Consider the following 26,874-nt stretch of genomic DNA (forward strand, 5'->3'; position numbering starts at 1 on the left):
GAACGTTGCATTTCAGCATTCTTTAAGCACTTCAGAGCGTAGAGAGGTGACTCACCTCAACCACAGCCTGCAACTGAGTGATGTACCTTCCGCACTCATCCTCACCATGTTCAGCACACGTCAAAACACGAATACAATTTCAACTGTCATTTCTCAAGCTCGAAAGCCTTTTCAAACCGTGCTAAACCTTCCCCACGATCGCATCGAAGCGCGTGAGAAGCTAATTTGCGTACAGCCAGGGGAAATGAAACGAGGTGGGCGTGTCCCGTTCTCCTGTCTTGCTTCGACATTCATTGTCGGTCCCAACAACACCTTTCCTTTGTCGGGTGGTAAACTGATAGAGCGCATTAAATGCGGGTCACAGAAACGCAGTGTGTAATCTGGAAGGTTCTCATTCTTGCTGTCAGTAAGAACACAGTCAGTATGTAGAATGCACTTCTCGTCAACGCTGTGCAGTGTTCCGTGTTAAGTCACCTCTGACAGAGTGCATTAAATCTGCTCTCGTTTCAGTGTTTCACAAGTGGCTCACAGAGAAGCAGTGTGTGTAATCTGTAACGATCTCATTCACGTTGTCAGCGAGAAGAAGTATGCGACTCATTTATACTTCTTGTCCAGTAAGTTTCCCGGTGATAGTGATATAGCCAGAGAGACAGGCCCCCACCCGAATCGCCGGAGGTGCGCGTAAAATATGCGGACATCGATCGCAAAGATCCCGAAACACACCCCAAATATGAAGGTATGTGGAAGATGAGTACCGCAAAATTGGAACTCCCCCCCTCCCTCCATTCCAAAGTTCATTGATGCACTTTGGAATGTAAAACCTTGAGCTACTGGTTGTAGAGAGGGCGAGAGGGAGATGATGTTCGTACTTGTCGTTCACGGTGTCTCTGCAAAAGACCGTTCAGACTGTTAATCTTTTTTGCTGTCACCTCTGTGCTGGGCCTCTAAAAGCTTGCATGCTTCCCTGCAGCTCGACCTCTTTAAGTCCACTGTTTCTATCTGTCAAAATCTGGTGAAAATCTCTGAGATCTGATGCCTAGTGCAAAATCATCGATTTTTGCAGTCTTGCCATTTGGAAGCTCATTCATGCATTTACGTTACAAATTTTTAAAAGATATAAGCAGTGATTTAGAGGTGCTGCCAGCTTCCAAAACTCTGCTCCTTCCAGTGAAGAACTTTGGAGTTGGGCGAAACACTGGCACACCTGTGTTTCGCCCTAATCTGAAAACTATGAATTTCATTGTTCGGAACATATCTCATGTCTTATTCTTCAAAACAAAAATAGTAAAAAAAAAAAAAAAATTCCTTATTTTACAATGTCCTGTTTGGTCATTTAGATAGGAAGTGCTCTAACTGGCTAGGCTTTTGCTCAGTGGAGAAGCTTTAGGCTTTAGGGTAGGGTGGGGGGGGTTGGGGGGGGTGGCTGGGGAGGTTAAACCACCTTGTTGTACGTGTGGCATTAAGACAAACAGAGCACGCTCAGATGGCGCTCTGAACCGGCTGCTAAATCCGCTCCCTCCCTGTCACCCCATGAAATAAAAACTCTTCAGATTCCCCAGACTGTAGCGTGGCTGCATCATTTAAAAGTCATTTAAGTTGTTCTGTTCCAGGTTTCGGGGAATCCGGTCTTTGGGGACCAGTGTGTGTGCGAACTTTGGACTCTGCCAAGTACCCTGGATCAGTAGCTGGCTGATTACCCGCATAGGCCGATGCTGGTTCGGCCTTTGATCAAACGGCAGTGAAGGTATTACGCAGGGACACAAAATGGCCTCCCGTAGCTGTCACTCAACAGCGACTCGGCAAGCTGGGCTGAACTATCAGGTCGTCAGGCAGGCGATTGGACGTTGGACTGATTGAGTCATTATGAGCAGAAGTTGCCTTGAAAACTAGTAGCAGTTACGGTTTTGTGAGATTTGAGACAGTATCGCACCCCTCTGTGGTGTGAAAGAAAATGTGAACAGTGTCCAGGTGGGCCAAGCTGCAAAAGATAAAATAAATGTGTGGTAAAGCTTTGGTTTGGTGCATATATAATGCTTTTAATCGTGCTTTTTAAAAATAATGCGTAGTGCTTTTACGTTAAACTTTAGGCCCGTGGAAGAAACATTAAAGCGAGAACGGGTGTTGCACAGTGCACCAATGTTATACCCCCCCCCCCCCACAGGGAGTTTGTTTATATACACATGTCTTCTGCTAGTAAGCCACCCCCCATGCAGGGTAGGTGTTAATGGCTGAGGTTATCTGAGCCGTCTGCGTGTGGTCAGTGTCTCCTTCTGTCCACACAACGCACCTCTCCGAGGCTCCCACAGTTAATGCCTCGCGTCTTCTGACCAGAGGCACCGGCTAGACCGTCTCTTTCTTATCCTTTCTTTCGTGAGAAACGTTTCCCCCTTCCGAAAGGTTACGTAACTTCTGAGAAATCGTTATCAGGAGAAGAGGTTAGTGCGGGGGGTCGGGGGGGGGGGGGGGGGTCTTTGCAGAGTTATGAGTGAGACTTGTGGGGGTCTTAATGTGGGGGTGTTGGGTGGTCTCAGACAGACCGTGTGTTTTATCTTTAGCGTGGGGGGGGGTCCTGCTCCATTGTTAAAGGGGAAGGGAGACCCCGCTCCGGCCCCCTGTTGGGGCTCGGTTATCCGTTCCCGTCTGGCGCTCCGGGGTGGTTTTGGGAAAGTTACGCACCTCTGTGGAATTCCCGCTGCGGGCCTGTTGGGAATCACGGCCGTTCCGGCTTGGGAATTCCGCGGCTGTCGTCGGAGGGCTCGTAATAAATCGCCCCGTTTAGAGGGAACGGCTTGTTCCAGAAACATCTCCGCGAGATGCGTGGCCGTGCTCGGAGGATTGATGGGAGTTCAAACGTAGCCAATGAGAGATTTTTTTTTGTGGCTCAGGGCCACCTGATTGGCTGTTCAGGTGGAGCAGTGTTTTCCGAACTAGGGTTTATCTTCTCGCCCTCTCTTTCACCTATGACTCTGTTTGTTTCTCTCTCTCTCTCTCTCTCTCTCTCTCTCTCTCTCTCTCTCTCTCTCTCTCTCTCTCTCTCTCTCTCTCTCTCTCTCAGGTTCACTTTGTACGCCCTGGATAGTCGCGGGAGCCGCTCGGAGTCCAGTTATGTCTCGGTCAGGACCTCCTGCCCCATCGTGGATGACAGCAGAGCAGAAGGTGCCCCCCCCCACCACCACAAAAACTCCCTTATACCCCCCTCCCACAAAAACTCCCTTATACCCCCATCACAAAAACTCCCTTATACCGTCCCCACCAGGTCCTCAGAAGGTTTTTTTTTTATAGATGCCTGATCCCTACAACAGAAGATTCCCTTTTTCTTAAAGAATAATCACCTGGGCATTTTAAGCGCTACCATTCTCTGTTACCATGGGAATATTCTGATTCATACGTCTTACATGTGCAACGGACAATGTACCACTGTACATTATCCCACTTATACCACAGCTGCTTGGCACATAAATTCATCATTCTGATGATATACCTTCTACCAGAAAATTAGTTCCAACAAACAGCAACAGCTCACAACATTCTTAATTTTTTTCATAGTTTACACTACAAAAATTTAATTGGACATTTCCATTTATGGCGAGGTTGGGGGTGTTTGTGGCCAGTTTTGGAGTGACAGCTCTTCCTGTAGCAGGATTAGCTTCTACGTTTTCCTTTCCTTCTTTCCAAGCTTATTTCCTGATTGAAGGTATTAGTTACTGACGCAAGAGCACATTCTGACCAGGCTACTCGGGTACATAGCAGAGCACAGAGGGATATAACTGGGTGAGAAAGAGAAATCGTACAGAAATTACACCCGCTCTTTGGCCAATCGGAATCCAGTATCCAGCAAAGCGCGACGCGAGAACGAATAGAACGCGGTGCGGTCGCGCGACCTGACCTTCTGTTTCCGGGCGGGTGTCCCGTCCCAGAGATCGCAGACAAGGTGTACAACCTGTACAACGGCTACACCAGCGGGAAGGAGCAGCAGACCGCCTACAACACCCTGATGGAGATCCCGCCGCCCTTGCTCTACCGCGTCCAGCACCACTACAACGCCCACTACGAGAAGTTCGGCGACTTCGTCTGGCGCAGCGAGGACGACGGCCGTGGGCGCCCAGGGTTGACGGTTCCCGGCGTTCGCTAGCGTGCCACAACTCTGGTGTCTCGTCCATAATCGAAATCGAACTAAAAGAAGCTTATTAATCTAACAACACCACAAACACGACACCCGTGACTCAAAGCTGGTGGGTTGTACACTAAAATCACTGGGACTATCGTCTTCGATCAATACCGCGATACGTAGAATCAGGTGCCTTAGTGCTGGGCTGGAACATTGACCTGCACCCACGCCGGCCCCTTTTGGCTAAGATTGAACTATCCAAGGGGGTATTTCACAAAGCAGGATTACCGAGTTAGCTGGACAACTGTGCTGAGTAAAACCCGGAACAGCTCTTTTTACTTCAGTCCATGTTCCAGATTTGGTAGGGTTGCAGGTAGGGCCCTGATCTAGGTCTAGTTTCCGATCCAGCCTCCAGCGCTGTGTTCAGGCCTGGTCTCAGACACCTTCTGGCTGTTTGACTCTGCCACACAGTCATGGCTTGCTGTTTCATGGGTTATCTCGTTAACTCTGTGGGAAGCTGTAAGTCATAATGGCTGCTGGGGTATACCTCATTTCCACAGACGCCCCTTGTTCTGCTGACCAAAATAAACCTACGCCTGAAAAATCTCCTCCAGCCCACCTTATTAGCTGAGGTGGAAAATCCAGGTTCAGAAAGCTGAGGTCCTCCCCAGTATTTTTTTTCTAATCACCAGGATTTGCTAATTGGTGCAGTTATTCTGCCAGGGGGTAGAACGGATTACTGAAAACAGCTGGCTGAGTTCAAGGGGGTGGAAGAAAAACATGGCAAGGACTTTTACTTTCTGGCCCCTGGACTTTCCACCTGTATATTAGTCCCTTTCCAGTAGCTTACAGCTGTGTTCAGGTATGCACTGGAACCATTTCCTGTGTGACATTGTCAACCTTGCTTAGTTGAAAGACTTCATTTCCCAGAATCCCCTCCTCATAAATGTTGTCCTCGAAACAGATGGGAGAAGAAGAAAAAAAATGGAAACGGAACACTGCAAACCATCTTTCAACATACGTTTCTGGCGGATTACAATTCGGAATCCACATCAGTTTCAGGGCAGCTTTGGCAGTAAATGTGTTTAAAAGCGTCATCTTGAAAGTATCATGTTTTTGTCAACACCGACATCTTTAAAAAATGTCATTTATCCCTTAGAAGGCAGTACGTTGGCGCTTTGTTTAGAAGAACGCTTGTGCATATGACAGCCTAAAGTCAGCCTTTGATTTTGCCAAATACACCTTTGGGAAAAGCTGTAATTGCAGCTTTTTCTAACTTAAAGTCTGGTCCTCATTACATTACATTACAGGCACTTAGCAGACCCACTTTTTACACAGCATCCATGTATACGGCTGGATATATACTGAAGCCATGCGGGTTAAGGTGCCTTGCCATCCTACCCAGGAATCGAACCTGTGACCTTTAGGTTACAAGCCCAGTTCCCATTGTACCCATTGTACTACACTGCTGCCGTTGGCCTCTTTAGCAGACAAGTGAGAAGCCTGCCTGTGTGCTAGGCAATGAGAGGCAGATTGTATCAAAGAAATGCAATCTCATTTCCCCCCTCCCCCCCCCGCCCCCAACCAATCACCCTATAATACATTATATTGCAATAAAGATTTTGTCTGTGTAGACGAGTGTTTGTTTCCATGCAGAGGGATTCACTCTTTTTCTCTCTCTGTCTTTTTTCCCTCTTTCTTTCTGTCTCCCCCCCACTCTCTCTTTCTCTCTGTCCCTTTTGTCTTGCGCTTTCTTCCTTTCTGTTTTGAGAAGGGTTGCCATGTGTCTTTGCTTCCCCCTCCACCCGAGATAAAGATCAGTTAACTAAAGTGCAATTTTCTGCATACTGTATGAACACGATCAATATGGTTTTTACAATGAGAAAATACATAATGTGAAATACAGGAGAGGGAAATTATTTCTAATACCGTGTGACGGATATTGGATTTGTAATGGAAACATATTCATTCTATTTGGGCAAGGGTTGCCATGTGTTTTCAGTTACCCTCCCTCCAGGACGGGGATAAAGATCACTTTCCCCATCAGAAATGCACATTTACACATTGTACTGTTAGAAATGTGTTCTACACCTGGAGCAAGCATCCTGAAATACGGGTTGTCATGTTTTTGGTTTGCCACAGCTTGGATTAAAAAAAAATGTGATATGTATGTAATATGTGAATAATACCTGATAACATATGATGTATTATATGGTGTTTAGTATAGATTTTTTTTGTTTGTTTAATGAGGGATGTTAACAGTATACACACAGTGATTCATGAGGGATGTTAAAGGTATACACTCAGTGATTCATTAGGGGTGTTAAAGGTATATGTGCAGTGATTAATGAGGGATGTTAAAGGTATATGTGCAGTGATTAATGAGGGATGTTAATGGTATATATGCAGTGATTGATGAGGGATGTTAAAGGTATATATGCAGTGATTAACAAGGGATGTTAAAGGTATATGTGGAGTGATTAACGAGGGATGTTAAAGGTATATGTGCAGTGATTAATAAGGGATGTTAAAGGTATATGTGCAGTGATTAACGAGGGATGTTAAAGGTATATGTGCAGTGATTAACGAGGGATGTTAAAGGTATATATGCAGTGATTAACGAGGGGTGTTAAAGGTATATGTGCAGTGATTAATGAGGGATGTTAATGGTATATATGCAGTGATTAATGAGGTATGTTAAAGGTATATGTGCAGTGATTCATGAGGGATGTTAAAGGTATACACACAGTGATTCATGAGGGGTGTTAAAGGTATATGTGCAGTGATTAATGAGGGATGTTAAAGGTATATATGCAGTGATTAATGAGGGATGTTAAAGGTATACACACAGTGATTCATGAGGGGTGCTAAAGGTATATATGCAGTGATTAATGAGGGATGTTAAAGGTATATGTGCAGTGATTAATGAGGGATGTTAAAGGTATATGAGTGATCTAGGTGTTAAGGTATATGCAGTGATAAAGGGATGTTAAAGGTATACAGTGATTTTGAGGATGTTAAAGGTGATATGTGCAGTGATTAATAAGGGATGTTAAAGGTATATGCAGTGATTAAAGGGATGTTAAAGGTATATGTGCAGTGATTATGAGTGTAGGGAGTGTTAAAGGTATATATGCAGTGATTGATGAGGATGTTAAAGGTATATGTGCAGTGATTAATAAGGGTGTTAAAGGTATATATGCAGGTGAGTTACACGAGTGTAAAGGTATCAGTGATTATGGATTAAATTAAGGTATATATGCAGTGATTAATGAGGGATGTTAAAGGTATATGGTGCAGGTGTATTACACATGAGGGGATGTTAAAGGTATATGTGCAGTGATTGCATGTAGGATGAGTTTAAAGGTATATATGCAGTGATTAATGAGGGATGTTAAAGGTATATGTGCAGTGATTAATGAGGGATGTTAAAGGTATACACACAGTGATTAATTAGGGATGTTAAAGGTATATATGCAGTGATTAATGAGGGATGTTAAAGGTATATGTGCAGTGATTAATGAGGGATGTTAAAGGTATATGTGCAGTGATTAATGAGGGATGTTAAAGGTATATGTGCAGTGATTAATGAGGGATGTTAAAGGTATATGTGCAGTGATTAATCAGGGTTGCCATGTGCTGGGTTTATCCCCCCCAGGAAGGCGCACCTGATCCTGCGGAGGCTGGAGCGGCTGAGCCGGTACTGCCGGTCGCTGCTCCGCAGCACGTACATCCAGAGCCGGACGGACGCGGCCAGCTACTCGCTGTGCCGCAGCGAAGGGGCCCGGCCACCGGGGGGCGCCGCCTGGCACGGCTACCTGCACGAGACGCGGCTCTCCTGTGCCGAGAGGCTGGCCACCGTCCAGCGCAACACCTACGGCAGCGCCAAGCTGCGGTGAGAGAGGCCCCGCCCCCTGCCCCGCCCCCTCACTCTGGCCCCGCCCCCCGCTCTCTGCGACCTCGCTGCTTTTTTTCCGCCTCCTCACAAGGCACTGGTTTTCTTTTTTTTTCTTTTTTTTTTTTTGGAAAATAAGAAGAACAGGTTGGGGGGGGGGATTTAAGGAAGTGAAATAAAAATACCTCTGCGGACTTCCTTTTGACTTTTTCTTTTTTTATTTTAAAAGAAGCCAAGCGGAACCGAGAAGAGGATTTTAAAATATTCAAAATATATATATACCGGTTCATTCGTAAGTTATTATTTGATATTAAGACCGCGGAACAGGCGGGTTACAGACTGGAGCATGTACTATATTCTCTCCCCTGTGAATAAAACGGACTGAATGTACGAAAGAGGTTTTTTATCATGGCCTTTCTGTTTCGTCAACCGCCAAGCTAGGAGGCGTGACTGAGCCACCAAATCTAATTTTTTTTTTTTTTTTTATTGGGTGGGGCAGAAGGAGGCGGGGCAGGGCGGGACAGGATGGACCCGTTTACGGTGGATGTATTTTTTTTCCGGGTCATTTGTAATAATACTTGAACCACAGAGAGGCTTTATTCGCAGTGATCTGCAATCTTGTGTGCTGCAGATCGCGAATCGATCTGTGTCGTCGTGGGGTAGTGATGTCATCCCTGTGTAGTGTGTAACCTGTACGTTGAACACCAGCCAGTCCGACAAGTCGAGTCAAAGCCATGTGTTCTGTTTGTACATCCCAGTTGACTCTTGGGGCGAGGGAGGCGGGGTTAAATTATATAAACGGTCAAGTTACAATATTGTGTATCCTAGATCACATTTAATCTGGGAATTTGGGAAGTGGGGGGGGAGGTTGGGGGGGGCAAATGGAGAACATTTCCCATATGAAAAAGTAATTGTATATCAATAAAATAAATAACATAAAAATGAAAAGTAAGATAAGAGTAGATACATGATTTACGCCTAAATATACTGCACATTGCAAAATATATCAATTATTGCCAGTTTTATACTGTATATTAATTTTTATGCATATATTGGATTTTAATATATATGTAATTTTTTAATATATATTAACACATAAACTTAAATACATTTCCTACATGGAAGAGACAATAATTGATGAATTTTCTACTAGAGGCAGCATATCTTGGCATTTTAAAACAAACAATTCTCAAATATCCTATTTTATATGTGGACATTACTTTTTCATAGCATATATGGACTGTTTATTTATTTTTTTGTTCCGGAAGGATAAGACACTGCTTCCAAAGGAACTTAAGGAACCTAAACAGACCAGAGAGAATCATGGGAAATTTCATGTCTGTGTAATCTTGGTTCATCTGATTTATTTCAGTTCACTTGTGTCTGTTGTTATGCTGTTGATATGAATGTACTGTTGGAGAGACTACGGCCTCAATTCAGTCTAACCAAAATTCACATCATCCTTGACTTCAGGTAATAAATTTAAGCAGGTATCATGAATTGATGATCAAGGCAGAATTTCAAAGTCAGAAAAGGAAAAGGCAAAAAGTTGTTTCAATTGGTCACTCTGTGTTAAGGGTGAGTTGCATCGTGGTCAGACAAAATGGCGGCCTGTCTCCCAGTGCTTTGGTGGAGTGAGTCAGAGCATCTCTGAGCTCTCTCTGCAGTTATTTAAATATACAGTTTAGTAAATATGGACTATTCATAATTATAACTTATATTGCTTCGGTTTGTTCTTTTCCAAACAATTTTTTCAAAACGTTCTATTGATTGTGACAGTCAATGAATACATTGTGAATATTAAATTGTAAATACTATGCAGCAGTTTGTATTGTCTTTTTTTGAAAAAGGTAATTACTAAACTGTACACTTAATACCGTCTTTCTGTAACATATCAGTTTTGGGTAGTCTGGAACACAACTCTTCAGGTTCCCTGTGAGCCTGCATTCAAGAAGCTGGGTTGGCAGGAGAGTAAGTACTGTGACTCCATCAGAATCCAGTCAGTAAAGGGGAAATGCAGTGAGAGCAAGCTAAGCTAAGTCTACTGTTTTTTTAACTTATTTGCTCTGCACTTAGTAGATTGGTAAAGCATAGTTAACTCATCTTAACGTCACCTGGTTTCTTCAGTATGAATTTCTCAGGTTGCCGATTTTAAGGTGAAATTAAAAACCAGCAGCAAGTTGTAAACAGAGTGAGAAGGTTATAAATGGGTAACAATATGTCAACATTAATAGTGTGATTTTAGATTTATTTGAAAAACAAATAATCATATGTATTATGGTTTAGTCACTGCCTTACCAGAGGCATACAAAATAGTGTAAATTCATTGTTATTATTAACTGTATTATAACTGGATAGCCGTGCAGTGTGACAAACAAAAAAAAGTTATATAAATGGTGTTTGAGAAGGTCTCCAAAAAATTATATAGTGTTTTCAAAGACTGGTGATATTTCATAGACTGTAATCTTTCTTGCCTTGGACGGAGTTCACACCACTATCTTTCGGTTATTTGTACAGTGTGGAGTTTCCTTCCCGAGCAATTTATAATGGGGGAAAAAAAATAACTTGGCGTTCCTCTTTCATAATCTCTTCTGAGTAACCAAAGACAACATTCAGTTGTGAGCACCAAAGCAATGGAACACAACGTGAGCCTGGAAAACGATAACAAGCAAAGAGGACAAACTACAGCTGCAAGCAGCAGTTGTTGGGGTCCAAAGATCTGTCCTGTCTTTTTCTGAGGGGATGGACATTGAGGACTTTGTGCTGCTGTAGCAGTAATTTTTAGTGGATTCTGCATGATTTAGCTCCATCCTGCTGCATCCTCCATCTTTTGACTGAGTCAAAGGTTCAGCCATCCAAACATTCCCAGCAGGCATGGTAATCATGTGGTGCAACTGATAAAGGGGATCCTTTAAGGAATCCTCACTGGTGAGCTAATTAACATTTCGTTTTGCTGGTTAATGACTCTCAGTCCACAAAGTCCATGTCACTCTTTCATAATATCTAAGGGGTTCAGATAAAATTTTTATTAGCATTTTTTCGTTCTTCCTTTTGTAAAATGCATTCCTTGCGCTTCCTGGTGCTTTCTCTCTTGCAGCACTCTCCCCCCCCCCCGTTTGCTTTAGCATTTTTTTGTGTGTTTCTTCTCTTGCAGAACGGTTCCTTGCATTTGCTTTAGCTTTTTTTATTTTGTTTTTTTTTATTTATTTGAAATTAGCATCATTTCTGGATTTCTGGAGCACATTCCCCTTAATATGTGTGCCTTTTTCCCTTGAGCCATGGTCATCCTTGTGGGCCACCTCACCAATGACATCAGACATGCACACGCAGGTTGTGTCATCTGGATATCGAACAAGGTTTGGCTTTGGCCACAAATCGTTGTTTGGTCTTTATGAAAGTGTGGCATGTACGTGCGAAGGCCTCAGGAACTGTGCTCTAAAAATAAGCTTATTAATAATAATCATAAATGAAAAAAATGAGACTGGCGGGTTGCATCAGGTGAAGAAGAGGCCGTGTGTTTACCGCTATTAACAGTAACACTCCAAACAGGTAGGTGGTGAAAAAACAATCCCACAGCTGCTGCCCGGAGAAGACCTCGCCCAGAAGTGCTGCACTATACTGAATGAGTATAGTCATCTGAATGAGATTGTTTGTTGTCTGTTTGGAGTGCTAATTGGCCGTGCATTATGAAAATAAATGTGCTGTCCTCTTTTCACCCAACACTGGCTGCCCACTTCATTTTTGTATGTACAGTTAGCTCCATGATGTTCGGGACAAGGACATTTTTTTTGATTTGCCTAGAGACCTTGTGTTACTGGACCACCCGGGTTGGTTAGGCTGGGCTAGGTTCTAATGTCCAAACATTCATGAACTGTTTCGCGAACTGGCCTCGCCTGACTTTGGTCTTATTGCTATGCCCTATTTCCAATGGCTTTAATGAACAGCTTTGGTCCCCTGTGACAAGTGCCATGATGAATGAGAATCTCTTTATACACTTCCAAATCTCAAAGTGTTACAGTGATGAAGGGAATCACTCGCCCACCATTGAGCCCCCCTGTGTGCAGACCATTTTGCACCAGAACGCTCACCACACATTCGTGACGGTGGAGAGGGAGAGAACATTTAGCCAATTAAATCGGGGATGATTAGGTGGCAAGTTTGCGAGAGCCAGATCTGGAATTTAGCCAGGACACCGGGGAACCGGTGAAAGCCTTTTGTGAATTGTTTGATTACTGTCTAAAATTGTGGAGTACAGAACCAAATCAAGAAAAATAATATGTAATTGTCCCAAACATTATGGGGCTCACACCATTTGAACCATTCCTCCTACCGGGGAATCAAACCTGTGACCTTTAGGTCGCAAGACCAACTCCTTAGCCATTATACTACCCTGCCACCCATATGCAACACCCTGATGCAGTTGCTCATATTTCCCAGGCTGATACAGCATTGGCAGAAAGGCCCCCAGCTTTACTCTCTCCCCTTCATTGTCAACCTGAAAGAGCTCTAATTAGTATTGACTGTGATCGACATCTCAAATCATTACAGCACGTCATTATTTGCATGGCAAACTTACATTTTGTTGACCTGTTGGGTGTTGCTTGTAAACTTAATTTAACCATAGCATGTTTTTTTTTTAATGAAAATGTTAATTAAATCTTGTCTTTGAGAAGTGAATTTCAGGAAATTTTAATTTAATTCCCAGTTTTTTTACAGTAAATATTTTCATTAACCCTTGTATACCCTGGCACTCCTTGCTCTGTGAAAGACATGGTTTCAGGGACCATGGCTGGAAAGTCTTTTATAACATTTTTTTTTTGTTTCATTTTTTAATTTTTTTATTTACTATTTTCTATTTTGCACTGGCTTTTATTGTTCATCCCTGACCCTCAAGACAAAAGCTTTCTCCATAATAACCTAAAGAACAAACCTTTGAAGTACCCACATTGGATTGCACATGGGTCGAAGGTCGCGTGACTAAAGGAAAAGTCTTTTTTTATGACCAGGATTGGTCCCGACTTGAAATGAAAATCTATTAGCAAAATTAGTTTGCACGTTACTTGATTGCCTCTCCAATAAATAACCGAAACCATCGATGAATTGTGTCCCCATGTGTCCAGTGTTTTGGCTGAATAGGAACAGCAAAGATGTTTCACGTCAATCATACCCAGTTTGCATGACCTTTTTAAATGCTACATGCAAACAGAATATCCATTGCTGGCTTTCCTTCACATTGAATAAGAAACACATTTCCAGAGGACGTTACTGAGCTTCAGATACATGTATATATTGCAGGAAAGAAATACAGAAGGGGAGGAGAAAAGGAATGACACAGAAGTCTATATTCATATTCATACAGACACAGGCTTTTGCACTCAAATCAATAATAGACAAAATTTAGTACAACATTCAATTTGCATCATAAGAGGAGCAAAAGCTATAAAATTTTAGAGGACAGTTCAGTGAACAAATACTCGAATATTAACGACTTCTTACCGTTAGGTTTTGTTTTTCATGCAGTTAAGGCCAGTATTTTATGACAGGACAATGAAAAGAAACAAAATGGGCCTCAGTAAAGGGCAGTTTAGATTCCATTTGCACTGAAGTTTATGAAAGAAACTGCAAAGTAAAAAATAATTTAGATGAACAAAGTAAATAATTTAAAAAATGTATGACAATCTCAATAAATAATTCTACTATTTACAGCACTATATATTGGAGATTTAAATACCTAAAATCGGTAAATATAGAAGCAGCAAACATTACAGGCACGAGGTACAGAAAACAAACAAAACAAAAACAAAAGCAATTTAGCCGTGTTTACAGTAGATGGTTAACATATTTTCCGCTCTTTTTTTTTTCTTTTTTTCTTTCAGACATCATCCGATTTTAAATATCTTTCATGGTTTTGAAGGGAATATGGGGGGGGGAGAATAAGATATTTAGAGAAAAAAGAAGCAATGAACTGCATCTTGACTGAACAAGTAAAAATGACAGAAGGGAAAGAGGGAGAAAATCGCAGTTTTGGATTGTTGATTTGCAGACAAAACACAGAATGTAAATCTCCAAAGACACTGAATACATAACAAAAGATACGCATACGCCATCACCAGCAATGCAGCACCTCATTAGAAAGCAGCAAATAAATACATATAATATGCCAATACCAATATAATACATTAGATAAAACTAGGGAAATATACTGAACAAAAACAAATACATTTGTATCTACATTTCTTTGTTAAAGCTATGGCCTGTTCCGAGAGTTGCGTTTGCTTGCTATATTTTGTCTGAGGATTTGTTAAAAAAAAAAAAAAAAAAGTTTCTTCATTTGATTTTAGTTGCTTTTTTCTGAGGCGTCTCAGTCAGCTTGCAAATACAACCCCCCCGCCCCCTTATCTAGTCTGAGTTGTTTGCTCCTTCTCTCTTTCCCTAGTTTTGTACCTGCTTTGTCTCTGGAAGAGTCCTACTGGTGATTCAGGCAATGAAACTTTGGTCTCCTCCACATAGCAACTGGAATCCAAAGGCCAAAGTTACCCCTCAGCTAGCTACACAGCTACTTGGAATTTTGAATTACATGGAATGTTGAATCTGGTGGAAAACCAGAAAATATTCAGGTTTCAGGAATATTTAAACTGTTGAAAGACAAGACTGCGCCAAGATGCCAAATCATTGTATTCTCAGTGTGGATCTTCCTAATCCTATTTAATTTTTGAATTTGGTGGTTATTCTGATTCCAGTGCAGAATCTTACAAGCGTAAGGCATAAGATTTGTGAATGAATAGGAGAGTGAGTGCACACGTAAGTCATATTTCTTATTAACTTACGTCTTCTGTATTGAATAAATTCAATTTTAAGCCAACGGAAATAAAAGTAATATTGATATAATATTGAGAATTGTTATACATATAGTACACATAGTAATCAGATAACCTATAATAATAATAATACACGAACAAATTACCTGTTTGACCATAGCAGCGTTTCTAAAAGTATAATTAGTTTTTTCTTTTTTTTTCTTATTTCTTAAATGATTTTAAAAAGTGCAGTAGCCGAGGTCCAGAGCTGATACAAATACTGATGAAATATGAGTTATGAGTACAATTCATGTAAAAATGAAACCCAGAACAATAAACAAAAAAACCAAAAAACATTTACGTGGTTCAGTAACCTTCCAAACCCAAGGAAAAAAATACTAGGCATCAGTGGGTACAAACACACGTCTTATGTACAGAAAATTAGCGCAAAAAAAAAACTCACCTATTATTACTTTTTTCTTTACGTCCGAATCTCATTTTCTCTTTATAATCAGAAAACCAGTTCAGACTCAAAAAACCAGGCGAGGGACGTTGATAGCTAAATCAACCTCTTTAACTGACAAATTATGTGCCTCTTCGTGACCAGGCTTGGAGACCCACCTGTTTATTTTTTTATTATTTTATTTTTTGGATTCACCTTTTTTTGGCCTGGCTCTCATGAGTCAACGCGACGTAACCCTAGTGTGGTCTGTCATTCCATCTGAGCAACACACGTTAGAAAAACACATTTTCTTTTTCAGGACCTGGCTCTCTTCGGTGACCATCCAAATAACTTGGAAGTAAAGGCAAACACTAATCTAATGGAGGCTTCACTATCCAGAATGCAACCTGGCCAAGCTGTAGGTACTGCAGGTGACACCAGTAACGACACTAGTAGAAGGCCAAAAAAAAAAGGACCCCTTTGAAAGGACTTCATTCACTGCACACTGGGCCGAGAACACACCAACGAACATCAATAATAGCAAGATGCATTGTGGGAAAATCACAAGCCCCAAATCCTTCACAGAGCAACAGAAATGTGCATGTGTGCGTGTGTGCATACGTGTGTGTGTGTGTGTGACAAAGTGTAAAAGGCAGAATTTGGCTGGAAAGCTGTTAACGAGTTACAGAGCGAACCACTGAAGCGACAGAATCACTGTCTTTTCCAAACGCGTCACGAAGTGCGAGACAAATTTATGTTACATGCCGTCTACATTCAAGAGATCACATCCGTGTCCTGAAGTACATTCTCAAGGTCCCACTGTGCTCCACGAAAAACGCACGAGGCTGCTTACATCCGCCAAAGGCAAAGGAACTGGGCACCCGACACATTAATAACAGCAACAACAGCAATAATAACCCCACAAAATAATACTGACGAGAACAGAGGACTTCAAAAGGTACCTGTGCATTTACGCAGGCGTGTATATGTATCTGCATGTATATATTTATATGCATGTATGTACGCATATAAGTATGTGTGTGTGTGTGTGTGTGTGCCTATATGTATGCTTGCATACAAGTCAAAACTGTGCCCCCCCCCCCTTATGTGATGTTTCTGCACAGATCAGTGGCAGCTCCTACTTTAATACATTTTTGCTCTCCTTCTCTTTACATTCGTTTTTCTTGACTGGAAAAAGGCAGTTAATTATCTTCTAAATCCATATCGATCCTCACCGTTTGCCTTCCTCTACTTGGCTTTGTGGTAAGAACACCTACGTCTACATCAGGCCACATCTTAGAATTCTGCAGCAATTGCCCAGATTGTCTGAAATAATCATGTGACAGTTTGTTTATTTAGCATATAATTAATTTGTATAACTGCATTAGTTCTTTATGTTCGGTGCCTAAAAAACCAAGGCTTGTCGAAGTCATGAAGAACAGTCAATCTGTGCATATTCTAAAGTTACAAGAAAATGCACACATTTGCTTTTTTTTGATAACCTTTATTGCACTTTGGGAAAATCTACCTTTAAGTTTTACTTGTTTTTACTAAACTAAAAAAAATGTGCATGGATTCATCAGATAATCAACATACTTGTTAATCAAGCACAAGAAAGACTTTACCCAGGTTAGCCAGCTACCTGCTGCACAGACAAGATGCACTGTACACGTGCAGGTGTATCGTAGATGGGCAGGTGTAGGTGTATTGTAGATGTTTAGGTGTATCGTAGATGTGCAGGTGTATAGTAGATGTGCAGGTGTATAGTAGATGTGCAGGTGTATTGTAGATGTGTAGGTGTATAGTAGATGTGCAGGTGTATAGTAGATGTGCAGGTGTATGTAATGTCAGGTATGTAGATGTGTAGTGTATAGTAGATGTGCAGTGATGTAATCAGTGTATGTAGATGTGCAGGTGTATAGTAGATGTGCAGGTGTATCGTAGATGTGTAGGTGTATTGTAGATATGCAGGTGTATAGTAGATGTGCAGGTGTATTGTAGATGTGTAGGTGTATAGTAGATGTGCAGGTGTATTGTAGATGTGCAGGTGTATAGTAGATGTGCAGGTGTATAGTAGATGTGCAGGTATTGTAGATGTGCAGGTTATGTGCAGGTGTATTGTAGATGCAGTGTAGTAATGTGCAGGTGTATTGTAGATGTGCAGGTGTATTGTAGATGTACAGGTGTATTATAGATGTGCAGGTGTATAGTAGATGTGCAGGTGTACTGTAGATGTGTAGGTGTATAGTAGATGTGCAGGTGTATTGTAGATGTGCAGGTTATGTGCAGGTGTATTGTAGATATGCAGGTGTATAGTAGATGTACAGGTGTATAGTAGATGTGCAGGTGTATAGTAGATGTGCAGGTGTATTGTAGATGTGTAGGTGTATTGTAGATGTGTAGGTGTATTGTAGATGTACAGGTGTATGTAGATGTGAAAGTGATGTCATATGTAGATGTGCAGGTGTATTGTAGATATGCAGGTGTATAGTAGATGTGCAGGTGTATTGTAGATGTGTAGGTGTATAGTAGATGTGCAGGTGTATTGTAGATATGCAGGTGTATAGTAGATGTGCAGGTGTATTGTAGATGTGTAGGTGTATAGTAGATGTGCAGGTGTATTGTAGATGTGCAGGTGTATTGTAGATGTGCAGGTGTATTGTAGATGTGCAGGTGTATTGTAGATGTGTAGGTGTATTGTAGATGTGCAGGTGTATTGTAGATTGGCAGGTACATTCGGGCAAACTGGGCTCTGTCTGGCCGTTAAGTGTACAGTTGGTGGGGTCAGAAGGTTGGTTGTGTGACAGGTAACATGGAGGCGACCAGTAGCACTAGCTTTAGCAGCAACGGCTACGCTAACACCACCTGTCATCCTCCTCAAACATTTGGAAACAGCCCCCTTTTCTCACCTCGTTTTCTATTTTCAACCTTTTTTCCCTCCAACTTTTTCCTCCGTATTTTGCGTCTAGTGACCCGTCCCCCACATCGCTCCCCATCGTATTACCGACCTATCACGTGTCCACGGCAACAGTCTCCCTCTCTCTCTCATCTGTAGAATGAAAGGCGTTCCGTTCCCACCACGAAAGGTCAAAGGGCACGAGAAGCAAACCTTTTTTTGCAGTCATCGGGGGCTTGAGGTCAAAGTTCAGAGGTCAGAGACACAAGAGCAGGGGAGGGAGCTGCCCCAGCTCCGTGGTAACCCCCTATTTTATTTACTAAAGCAACATACTCGGAGGGAAGAAAAAAAACATGCCTTCTTCATTTGGTCAAAACCTCTGGACTTTCTTTTTGATGTTTTCCACAGACCTTAAGAAAAACAAAGAGGTCATGCAGCTCGGCCAATGAAATGGAACCGCAGAGCCGTCACCAAACGAGAGAAAGACATGCAACTCGGGATCCTCTGTCTGTGGCAGCCGTTTAAAAGAAGAGTTGCCTTTCCGCTCGCTCTTTCTCCTTCTCCTTCTTATTTGCCCGACTGTCCCGTGTTCTTCCGTTCTCATGTTTTTTTGTCTAAAAAAAAAAAAACCCCTTCGCTTGTACCGTCCTTCACTCCCACACCAGTCTTTTCTGGTTCTGGCTTGTCTCACTGAGGGGGGGGGGGGGGGGGGTGGTGGGGGGGGGTGTGTGTATCTGGGCATGAGTGCAGAGGTCAGACCGTAAGCAGCATGGGGGGGAGGAAACGTGTTACTCCTCCACTCTTCTCCTTCATGAAAGGGGGGGGGGGGAGCAGGTGGGTGGGGCTCAGCGCAATGGGGGCGGGGTCAGAAGGGGGGCGGGGCTCAGCCCAGCGAATGAGGTTGGTTGCCTTTGCTGTTCTCCTGGGCCTTGGGGTCCAGGCAGGCGCACTCTTTTCTGATGTCACATGACATCGGAAACGGCACCACCTGTAAGAGATGCACACAGACAGCCCTTAGTGTTTCTCTCCTGCCATTTTAACTTCCTGTTTTACCTTCGGGTCAGCTGACAGTGCAGGCTAACTTATGCATGTGTGTATTTATTACATTACATTACATTACCGGCATTTAGCAGACACTCTTATCCAGAGATCCACTTACACAATGGAATTTACACTGCATGCATTTATACAGCTGGATATATACTGAAGCAATGCAGGTTAAGTACCTTGCTCAAGGGTACAACAAGGAATCAAACCTGTGACCTTTCGGTTACAAGCCCAGTTCCTTACCCACTATGCTACACTGCCGCATGTGTAAGCATGCATCCAAACCGCTACCACATTGCCAACCGGACCAGCACGTTTGGAACCACTGCAGCTGAAAGTGCAGCCTTCTGATTCTCCTGCATTGTGAAACGGAAACTATTCTGCGTCACTCAACACACTGGAGCTGGACAGAAGGAGAGGTGTGTGCCCAATAGCACAGATTTAGGTTTAGTCTCAGATCCTGGCATTTCAGATGCGAGCAGTTCAACCTCCGGGCCAGCGGGGGGCAGAGCGGAGCTGAGAGGAGTCGCCTACACGCCCTCTGCCTCGATTCCAGCGGGACCCCGCAGGCTCAGGGAGGCCCGGCCTCCCGGGGAAACCCGCCTCTGCCGAGCACCAATCAGGCGCCAGGGGGCAGGACAGGCCCACGGCGAGTCAGGCGGGGCCAAGGGAAGGTAGGGCGTGGGCGGCCGTGAGCTAGCCTCAGGTTAACCCCAGGGAAGGGGCGAGCTGCGTCACGTTGGGGAAGATGGAACAACCCGCTCAATTCCGTGCATGAGTCAAGGACAACACACGGTGTATAAAATTATTTTAAAAAAAAGATATATATATAAATATAATACTGCAATCAGGCATACGCATATTTTTCATATTTGTTTAACTTGTCGAGGGACTTGACGCGCTGACACATAGTGTAAATATGCATTCGGCACACACACACACACACACACACACACACACGCATACACACACACACACACCATTGGGCACACTAAGACGAGCGGCAGTACACTTTGAAGCTGCGATCTGGCTCGGCTCCACGAACGAGTAATTTTGTTTATAGCGGCCTGACAGCTCCGCTATCGAAATACATCAGATCGCGCGGTCCGGACGGGCGAGCGAGCGCAGACCGACTGTCCGAGAGGAGGGGCGGGGCGGAGCGAGAGAGGAGCCGAGCGAGAGAGGAGCGCTCGGCCGCCATCCGCCGCCCTCGGGGAAGATCCCCCGGCTCTCGCGGAAAAGCTAGCGAAGGATTTGACCTCGTCTTCCCCCCCGCCCCGCCGGCCTGCTCGATCTGGCACCGGTCACGAACGCTCATCCGACCGTCCCAGTCGGTGAACTCGGCCCCGCGAGGAGGGGCGGCGTCGCCCGGGCCAACCGGGCCAGACGCGCGAACATCTGCGCGCCACGACCGCTCCGCGAACGCAGTCCAACAGACAAACCGCGCGGAGGTCGAGCGAGGGAGAGGAGGAAGGGAAAAAAGCTCGGCTACAAAGTTCAGACTAGCGCGTGTGAAGTCGACCTCACGGCAACACGATTCCGGCCTAATGCTTTGTTAATGCGCTGTAATTACACAATGGGGACTTTTAATGTCTGTGGAATTAATATGCAAGTTACCCTCACTTTGCACCGTTTTTGTTTTTTTTCATTATAAAATAAAAATGTATTACAGGAAGAGAGAGGGGACAAAAAGGACCAATGCCATCTGGATACCCTCCTATGACCTGGCAATTCATTTCTGTCCCCTGTAGGGGACATGAGCTTCGGGTCTTAATCTCAAGAAACACATATTCTATTAGGCTGAAACCTATACCACAAGGGGAATTCAATAAAATAATATTCTTATAGGGCTAGACCACGGCACACAAAGTTGTGAATAATATTCTAGAAAATATTTTCACTGCAAGATGTTTTCCTCATCCAAGACACTTGCTTAATTAAAAAAAAAAACTAATATTTAAACTATCTTTCTGCTGGGTCCCTGGATGTTATGGTGGAAGTTTATAACATGAGAAAACAAAACCCAGGGATAGTGTCTGGTTGGCCATACTAGGCTTTTATACATCTAGCCCTTTATACATCCTCCAGCTATGTTTGTTGGGTATAATGTAGCAGAACGGCAGACCCGACATTTTCTCTGTGGGTTTGTTGTCAAATGCACACCTTTAATAAAACATAGGAAGCTCTGGAGAGATATCCCCGGTAGATCTGTGGGGTAAACTGCTGTTGGTTTTCAGCAACCACCTCCGGAAGCCATTAGAAATGTACCAATTAGCCACTTAGCAGACGCTCTTACCGACTTGTGCACTTCCTGTGCATTCTACTAAAGCGGGTTGGACATCAACATACCGCAATCACTGCAAGTAAATCCTTTCATCAAGTATAGCTGCTAGTGGCAACCGCAGTCCGAGAAGAATATCCATCCACCCATTATCTAGCCCGCTTATTCTGAGTGTCGTGGGGGTGCTGGAGCCTATCCCAGCATGCATTTGGGGGAGGGGCAGGAATACACCCTGGACCGGTTTGCCAATCCATTGTAGGACACACACACCATTCGTTCACACACTCATGACTACGGGCAATTTAGAACCCATTAGGCTAACTGTCTTTGGACTGTGGGAGGAAACCAAAGTACACGGAGGAAACCCACACGGACGCGGGGAGAACATGCAGACACCACACAGAAAGTACTCGGCTGGGATTCGAACCAAGCTGAATCCCTCTCTTGTTGTGAAGTACACTAAAATGCCAGCAAGGTTTATTTGTGGGGCAGGCCTGGACCGAGGGAGCCAAGCTGTCCCCTGAAGAGTCCAAGAAGCAGGAAGTGTGCCAAAGACTTCCTGTTGCCCCCGCCTCTTACTGGAAACCCAGCGTTTTGGTAACTGCCAAGGAGGGCATAGGCCCAAACAATCAAAAACAACCAATGATTGCGCAACAGCTGCGGGCTGCCCGTTTGTTTGTTTTTTTTCGTTTAAACTTACTTTCAGTTTTTTTTCTTTCTTTTTTTGTCTGTAACAGGAGGAAGCGGGTCTAGGGATGTTAGCACCATCCACCGCCCCCCAGTGAGTTGCACCAGTCTGAGCGATGCCGCCATTTCGTGGAGCAACACTAACCGCACATCAGTCGAGGTATGGAGCGAGGGATTACTAAACTAAATGAACTCAGAATTTCATACAGTGTAAGGAACTAGTGAATTAAACACAAATGTCATTATCAGTCCATCCATGGAAGAGGGTCTTTTGCGGTCACAGAAGGAAAAAAAAATGAAAAGCACGAAAAACCATCCAAATTACGTCGGTTTGTCGGATTTCCCAACTCGCGGAGGTTGATTCATGGGGTGCCCCCAGACAGAGCGGATTTCTCTGCTCTCCTGCCCACACTGATAGTGTCCACAAGGGGTTTCAATGATCTAAGACAGACTCCACGCCCAGCCGCTGACCCTGGATCTGTCGTGGGAGTCTTTGGTCATTATTTACATACAGTGGCTAGGGCCAGAAATAGGATTGCCTAAGCAGATCCTGGAACAGTTAGGGGTTTCTCCTACAGCAGACAGCAGTGGAATTAGAGTTGGATAACCCTAACCTGGATCAGTTCTGAGTTTTTTTGTCTTACAGTGAATAGCAGTAGAATGAGTTGGACACCCTGAACCTGGATCAGTTTTGAGTTTGAGTCACAGCAACCTGCCGGATTACTTCTGACTCAGGCCTAGACGACCTTCGACCTCTCCGTCCGCAACAAATGACTCAACCGGGTCGCGAGTGGACCTTCAGCGAAGCAGAACGACGTGTCCAACCGCAATTAGACTGTCTCCGCGTCGTTTGGGCCCAATTCTGACCCGCTGGCGCCCGTTGTACCGTGAAATTTTTCCACGACTGCCATTCAAGAGAGATGACCCGTTTAAACGAAAGACACAATCACTTCATCAAATGATGTCTGAATGGGCTTTAGCTTTACCGGAAAACAGCATTCCTTCTTTCTTATTTATTTTTTTTCTTTGGGGGGGGGGTTGGGTGGGTGGTGACAAATCAATCTCAAATGTTTAAGAATGATCACGATGAGTCGGAGTGTAGCACAGTGGGTAAGGAACGACGTTTTAACCGAAAAGTCCAGCGTCGATTTGGTGGAACACTGCCGTTGTACCGTGATGCAAGACTGAATCGAGAGATGACCGTTCAGTAAAATCAGCTTATAAATGGATGGCACTATGAAAAGCTTTCTAAGTGCTTTGGATAGAGGTTGACAAATCCTGTAATGTTAAATTAAGTGAGTCACAAAGCACCAAAAAACTCCAAGATCGATAGCTGGAACAACTGCAAACAAGAGCGTGATGAAGATTGAAGGGGTGTGAGAGGAAAAACCTCCATTATGAAATCAAGATCTTAAAATGTACAGCCCTGAAAGCAGCCCCAGTGCTTTAAAAAAAATTTTAATTTACAAAAGCTGCCTGTTTTACATTTAAAAAACTTGAAAGGCGTCCAGTACCAATAAAAATATGAAATTCCGTCCACTTACAATAATTACTAAACAACTGCTTACAATTAGAGCCCAATAACACATAGGATGTACTGGCTCTGAAGGCCACCGCCATTCCTATGTTAAAAGGGCTCAGAAGTTCTGTGTAAAGGTTTGGAAGACCACTGCAGTGTTTCCAGTGAAGGGCTCTGAAGACCACTGCAGTGTTTCCAGTGAAGGCCTCTGAAGACCACTGCAGTGTTTCCAGTGAATGGCTCTGAAGACCACTGCAGTGTTTCCAGTGAAGGCCTCTGAAGACCACTGCAGTGTTTCCAGTGAACAGCTCTGAAGACCACTGCAGTGTTTCCAGTGAACAGCTCTGAAGACCACTGCAGTGTTTCCAGTGAACAGCTCTGAAGACCACTGGTAGTGTTTCCAGTGAACGGTTCTGAAGACCACTGTAGTGTTTCCAGTGAACGGTTCTGAAGACCACTGCAGTGTTTCCAGTGAACAGCTCTGAAGACCACTGCAGTGTTTCCAGTGAATGAGACTGAAGCTGCAGTGCTTCCAGTGAACAGCTCTGAAGACCACTGCAGTGTTTCCAGTGAACAGTTCTGAAGACCACTGCAACGTTTCCAGGGAAAGGCTCTGAAGAACACAGCAGTATTCGCAGTAGCAAGCACTGCAGCCCACCACAGTATGAAAGCCTGCTTACCTTCTTGGTCTTGACAGTAGATTGGCAGCAGTCACCTCCATCGTAGTCACAGAAGGCCCGGTTGTTCACGGAATCGCAGTAATTGTCACCCATGAAAGGCTGTGGAGTGGACAGAGAGTTATTACAACGACACTGATGTGCAACAATACAATCAAAATAGCATGAATATTATGGTTGATATGATAATGATCATTATTAATATTATTATGAACATATGCTTACATATCAGACCTGGGTCAAATATGTATTCGTTTTAGATTCAAATACTTTTCTGTGCTCTATTGATCTTGCCTGGTATAACTGAGCCTGCCAATATGACCAGAAGGTGGGTTTGCACTTTTTGAGAGTACTTCATTGCTTCCAATACAACAGACAAGATCAGTAAAGCGTAGAAAAGTATTTGATTCCAAAATGAACACGTATTTGACCCAGGTCTGTTACATATGCATTTTATAGTCGTATGTGTGATACATAACTTATGTTTTGAACTGATGTGCTCTCGGAAAGCATGTGCTAATATCCAACACAATTTTTGCTATTGCTACTACTCTTGCGTTACTTTCAACGCACTTTGTTTCAAAAGGTACTTTTGTATTACAACCACACAGATTATGTGTTACAAAGGGGCACGCTGGACATGCTACGTGTCGTTTTCAACACGTCTTTTTTGAGAATGTGACACAATATGGTGCTGTGGTCGAACAGGGTGAAGCGCAGTGATCCTACGTCAAATCCGCTTTGAAAATATGTGAAATGTCAACTTTAATATTGTTTTAATGTAAAACAGGGAGGACTTATTATTTACTCTCTCAGGTTGAGCTCCGCTGTGGGAAAACTCAAAGCAGAGGCGGGAGTTCTCAAACAAACAAACTAAAAAATGACCATCTCTGACCGCTGCTACAAACGTCTGGTTGATAAAAGCTCGGCGAATCCAACAAAAACACCCACTTTGACTTTTAATTCAGCCCTTCCTGCTCTTGCACAGAAATAGTGAATGCGGTGCCATTATCTACGTCTATATATAACGTCCATTTAAGTCTGCGTGTGGGGGCGTTGGAGCCCTCTGTACAGACACAACCGCCCACACGGATGAGCACACTGTATGGAAGTGCATTTACGTAACTAAAACCCTGGTGGCGGGGTTGACACAGGTAGGGAGTTAGCTCTCTCTCGCAGTACTGTTGACTGAAGAGGCCTCTTTGATGGAGAATTAGCAGCACGATTCAATTCATGAGAGCCTCCCAAGGGAGTTCTGATGCTTTTCGATGAATTCAGGGACACATCCAGCAGCGCTGTGTGATTTTAGCTCACATAAAGGCCTAAGAAAAGCACAGAGAAGGGCAACCAGACTGGTGCCACACTGAACAGAGGAGTCAGGGACAGCTCTTCTCTCTGTCGGCAGTAAAAGCGGGCCGGGGGATTCGAGTTCTTTGCTGGAGCTATTTAAATTTTAAGTCCCCGGCCCAGAGACAGAGGGTCAGAGGAGAAAATGAGGGGGAGTGGCATTATGAAGTTATGAATGGGTGAAATATGGATTTGGGTTGAGGCAGAGTGAGCCTTACCTCACAGCCTTTGATGCAGTGGAGGTCTTCAGGGGGCGGGTACCACTTCAGTCCCATAGTACAGACGATGCTCTGCAGACACAAGCAAGCACATCACCGTCACCCACCATGCAGATTCACCTTCATCATCATCATCATCATACACTGTGAAGATTCATAATGCGTTCAACACCTTCATCATCATCATCAGACACCGTGCAGATTCATAACGTGTTCATCACCTTCATCATCATCATCATCATACACTGTGCAGATTCATAACATGTTCAACACCTTCATCATCAACATCATCATCACCTACTGTGCAGATTCATAATGTGTTCAACACCTTCATCATCATCATCATCATCATCTACTGTGCAAATTCACAATGTGTTCAACACCTTCCTCATCATCATCATTATCACTGGTGCTTTTATCAGCATTATCATCATCAGTATCATTTGGGTTAATCTTCCTCGCATCATCATCATCATCATGGTTTTATATTGCTAATAATAAAACATAATCTTCCTCACACCATCATCATCAACATCATCATGGTTTTATATTGCTAATAATAAGACAAAATCTTCCTCACACCACCATCATCATCATCATGGTTTTATATTGCTAATAATAAGACACAATCTTCCTCACATCATCATCATCATCATCATCATCATGGTTTTATATTGCTAATAATAAGACAAAATCTTCCTCACACCATCATCATCATCATGGTTTTATATTGCTAATAATAAGACAAAATCTTCCTCACACCATCATCATCATCATCATGGTTTTATATTGCTAATAATAAAACATAATCTTCCTCACACCACCATCATCGCCATCTTCATGGTTTTATATTGCTAATAATAAGACAAAGTCTTCCTCACACCGTCGTCATCATCATGGTTTTATATTGCTAATAAGACAGACTCTTCCTCGCGCAGTCGTCATCATCATCATGGTTTT

At 43.5% G+C, this 26,874-nt stretch overlaps 2 protein-coding genes across 2 annotated transcripts in view; one reads left to right on the top strand and one right to left on the bottom strand.

The window, feature by feature from the left end:
- LOC135239418 (astrotactin-2-like) overlaps positions 1-8,859 on the top strand; it is a 383,732-nt gene extending 374,873 nt beyond the window's left edge. Inside the window, exons 22-24 of the mRNA XM_064308056.1 lie at positions 3,056-3,156; positions 3,918-4,094; positions 7,736-8,859. Of these exons, the coding sequence (XP_064164126.1) occupies positions 3,056-3,156; positions 3,918-4,094; positions 7,736-8,007 (550 nt within the window). The 3' untranslated portion in view covers positions 8,008-8,859. The remainder of the gene's footprint in view (positions 1-3,055; positions 3,157-3,917; positions 4,095-7,735) is intronic.
- Positions 8,860-17,699: 8,840 nt separating this feature from the next.
- LOC135239416 (pappalysin-1-like) overlaps positions 17,700-26,874 on the bottom strand; it is an 88,638-nt gene continuing 79,463 nt past the window's right edge. The window contains exons 20-22 of the mRNA XM_064308053.1: positions 25,915-25,986; positions 24,353-24,451; positions 17,700-19,126 (exon numbers count right to left, since the gene is read on the bottom strand). Coding sequence (XP_064164123.1) covers positions 19,022-19,126; positions 24,353-24,451; positions 25,915-25,986 — 276 coding nt within the window. The 3' untranslated portion in view covers positions 17,700-19,021. The remainder of the gene's footprint in view (positions 19,127-24,352; positions 24,452-25,914; positions 25,987-26,874) is intronic.

This window comes from Anguilla rostrata, chromosome 14 (genome assembly GCF_018555375.3).
Source record: "Anguilla rostrata isolate EN2019 chromosome 14, ASM1855537v3, whole genome shotgun sequence".
Classification (NCBI taxonomy): domain Eukaryota; kingdom Metazoa; phylum Chordata; class Actinopteri; order Anguilliformes; family Anguillidae; genus Anguilla; species Anguilla rostrata.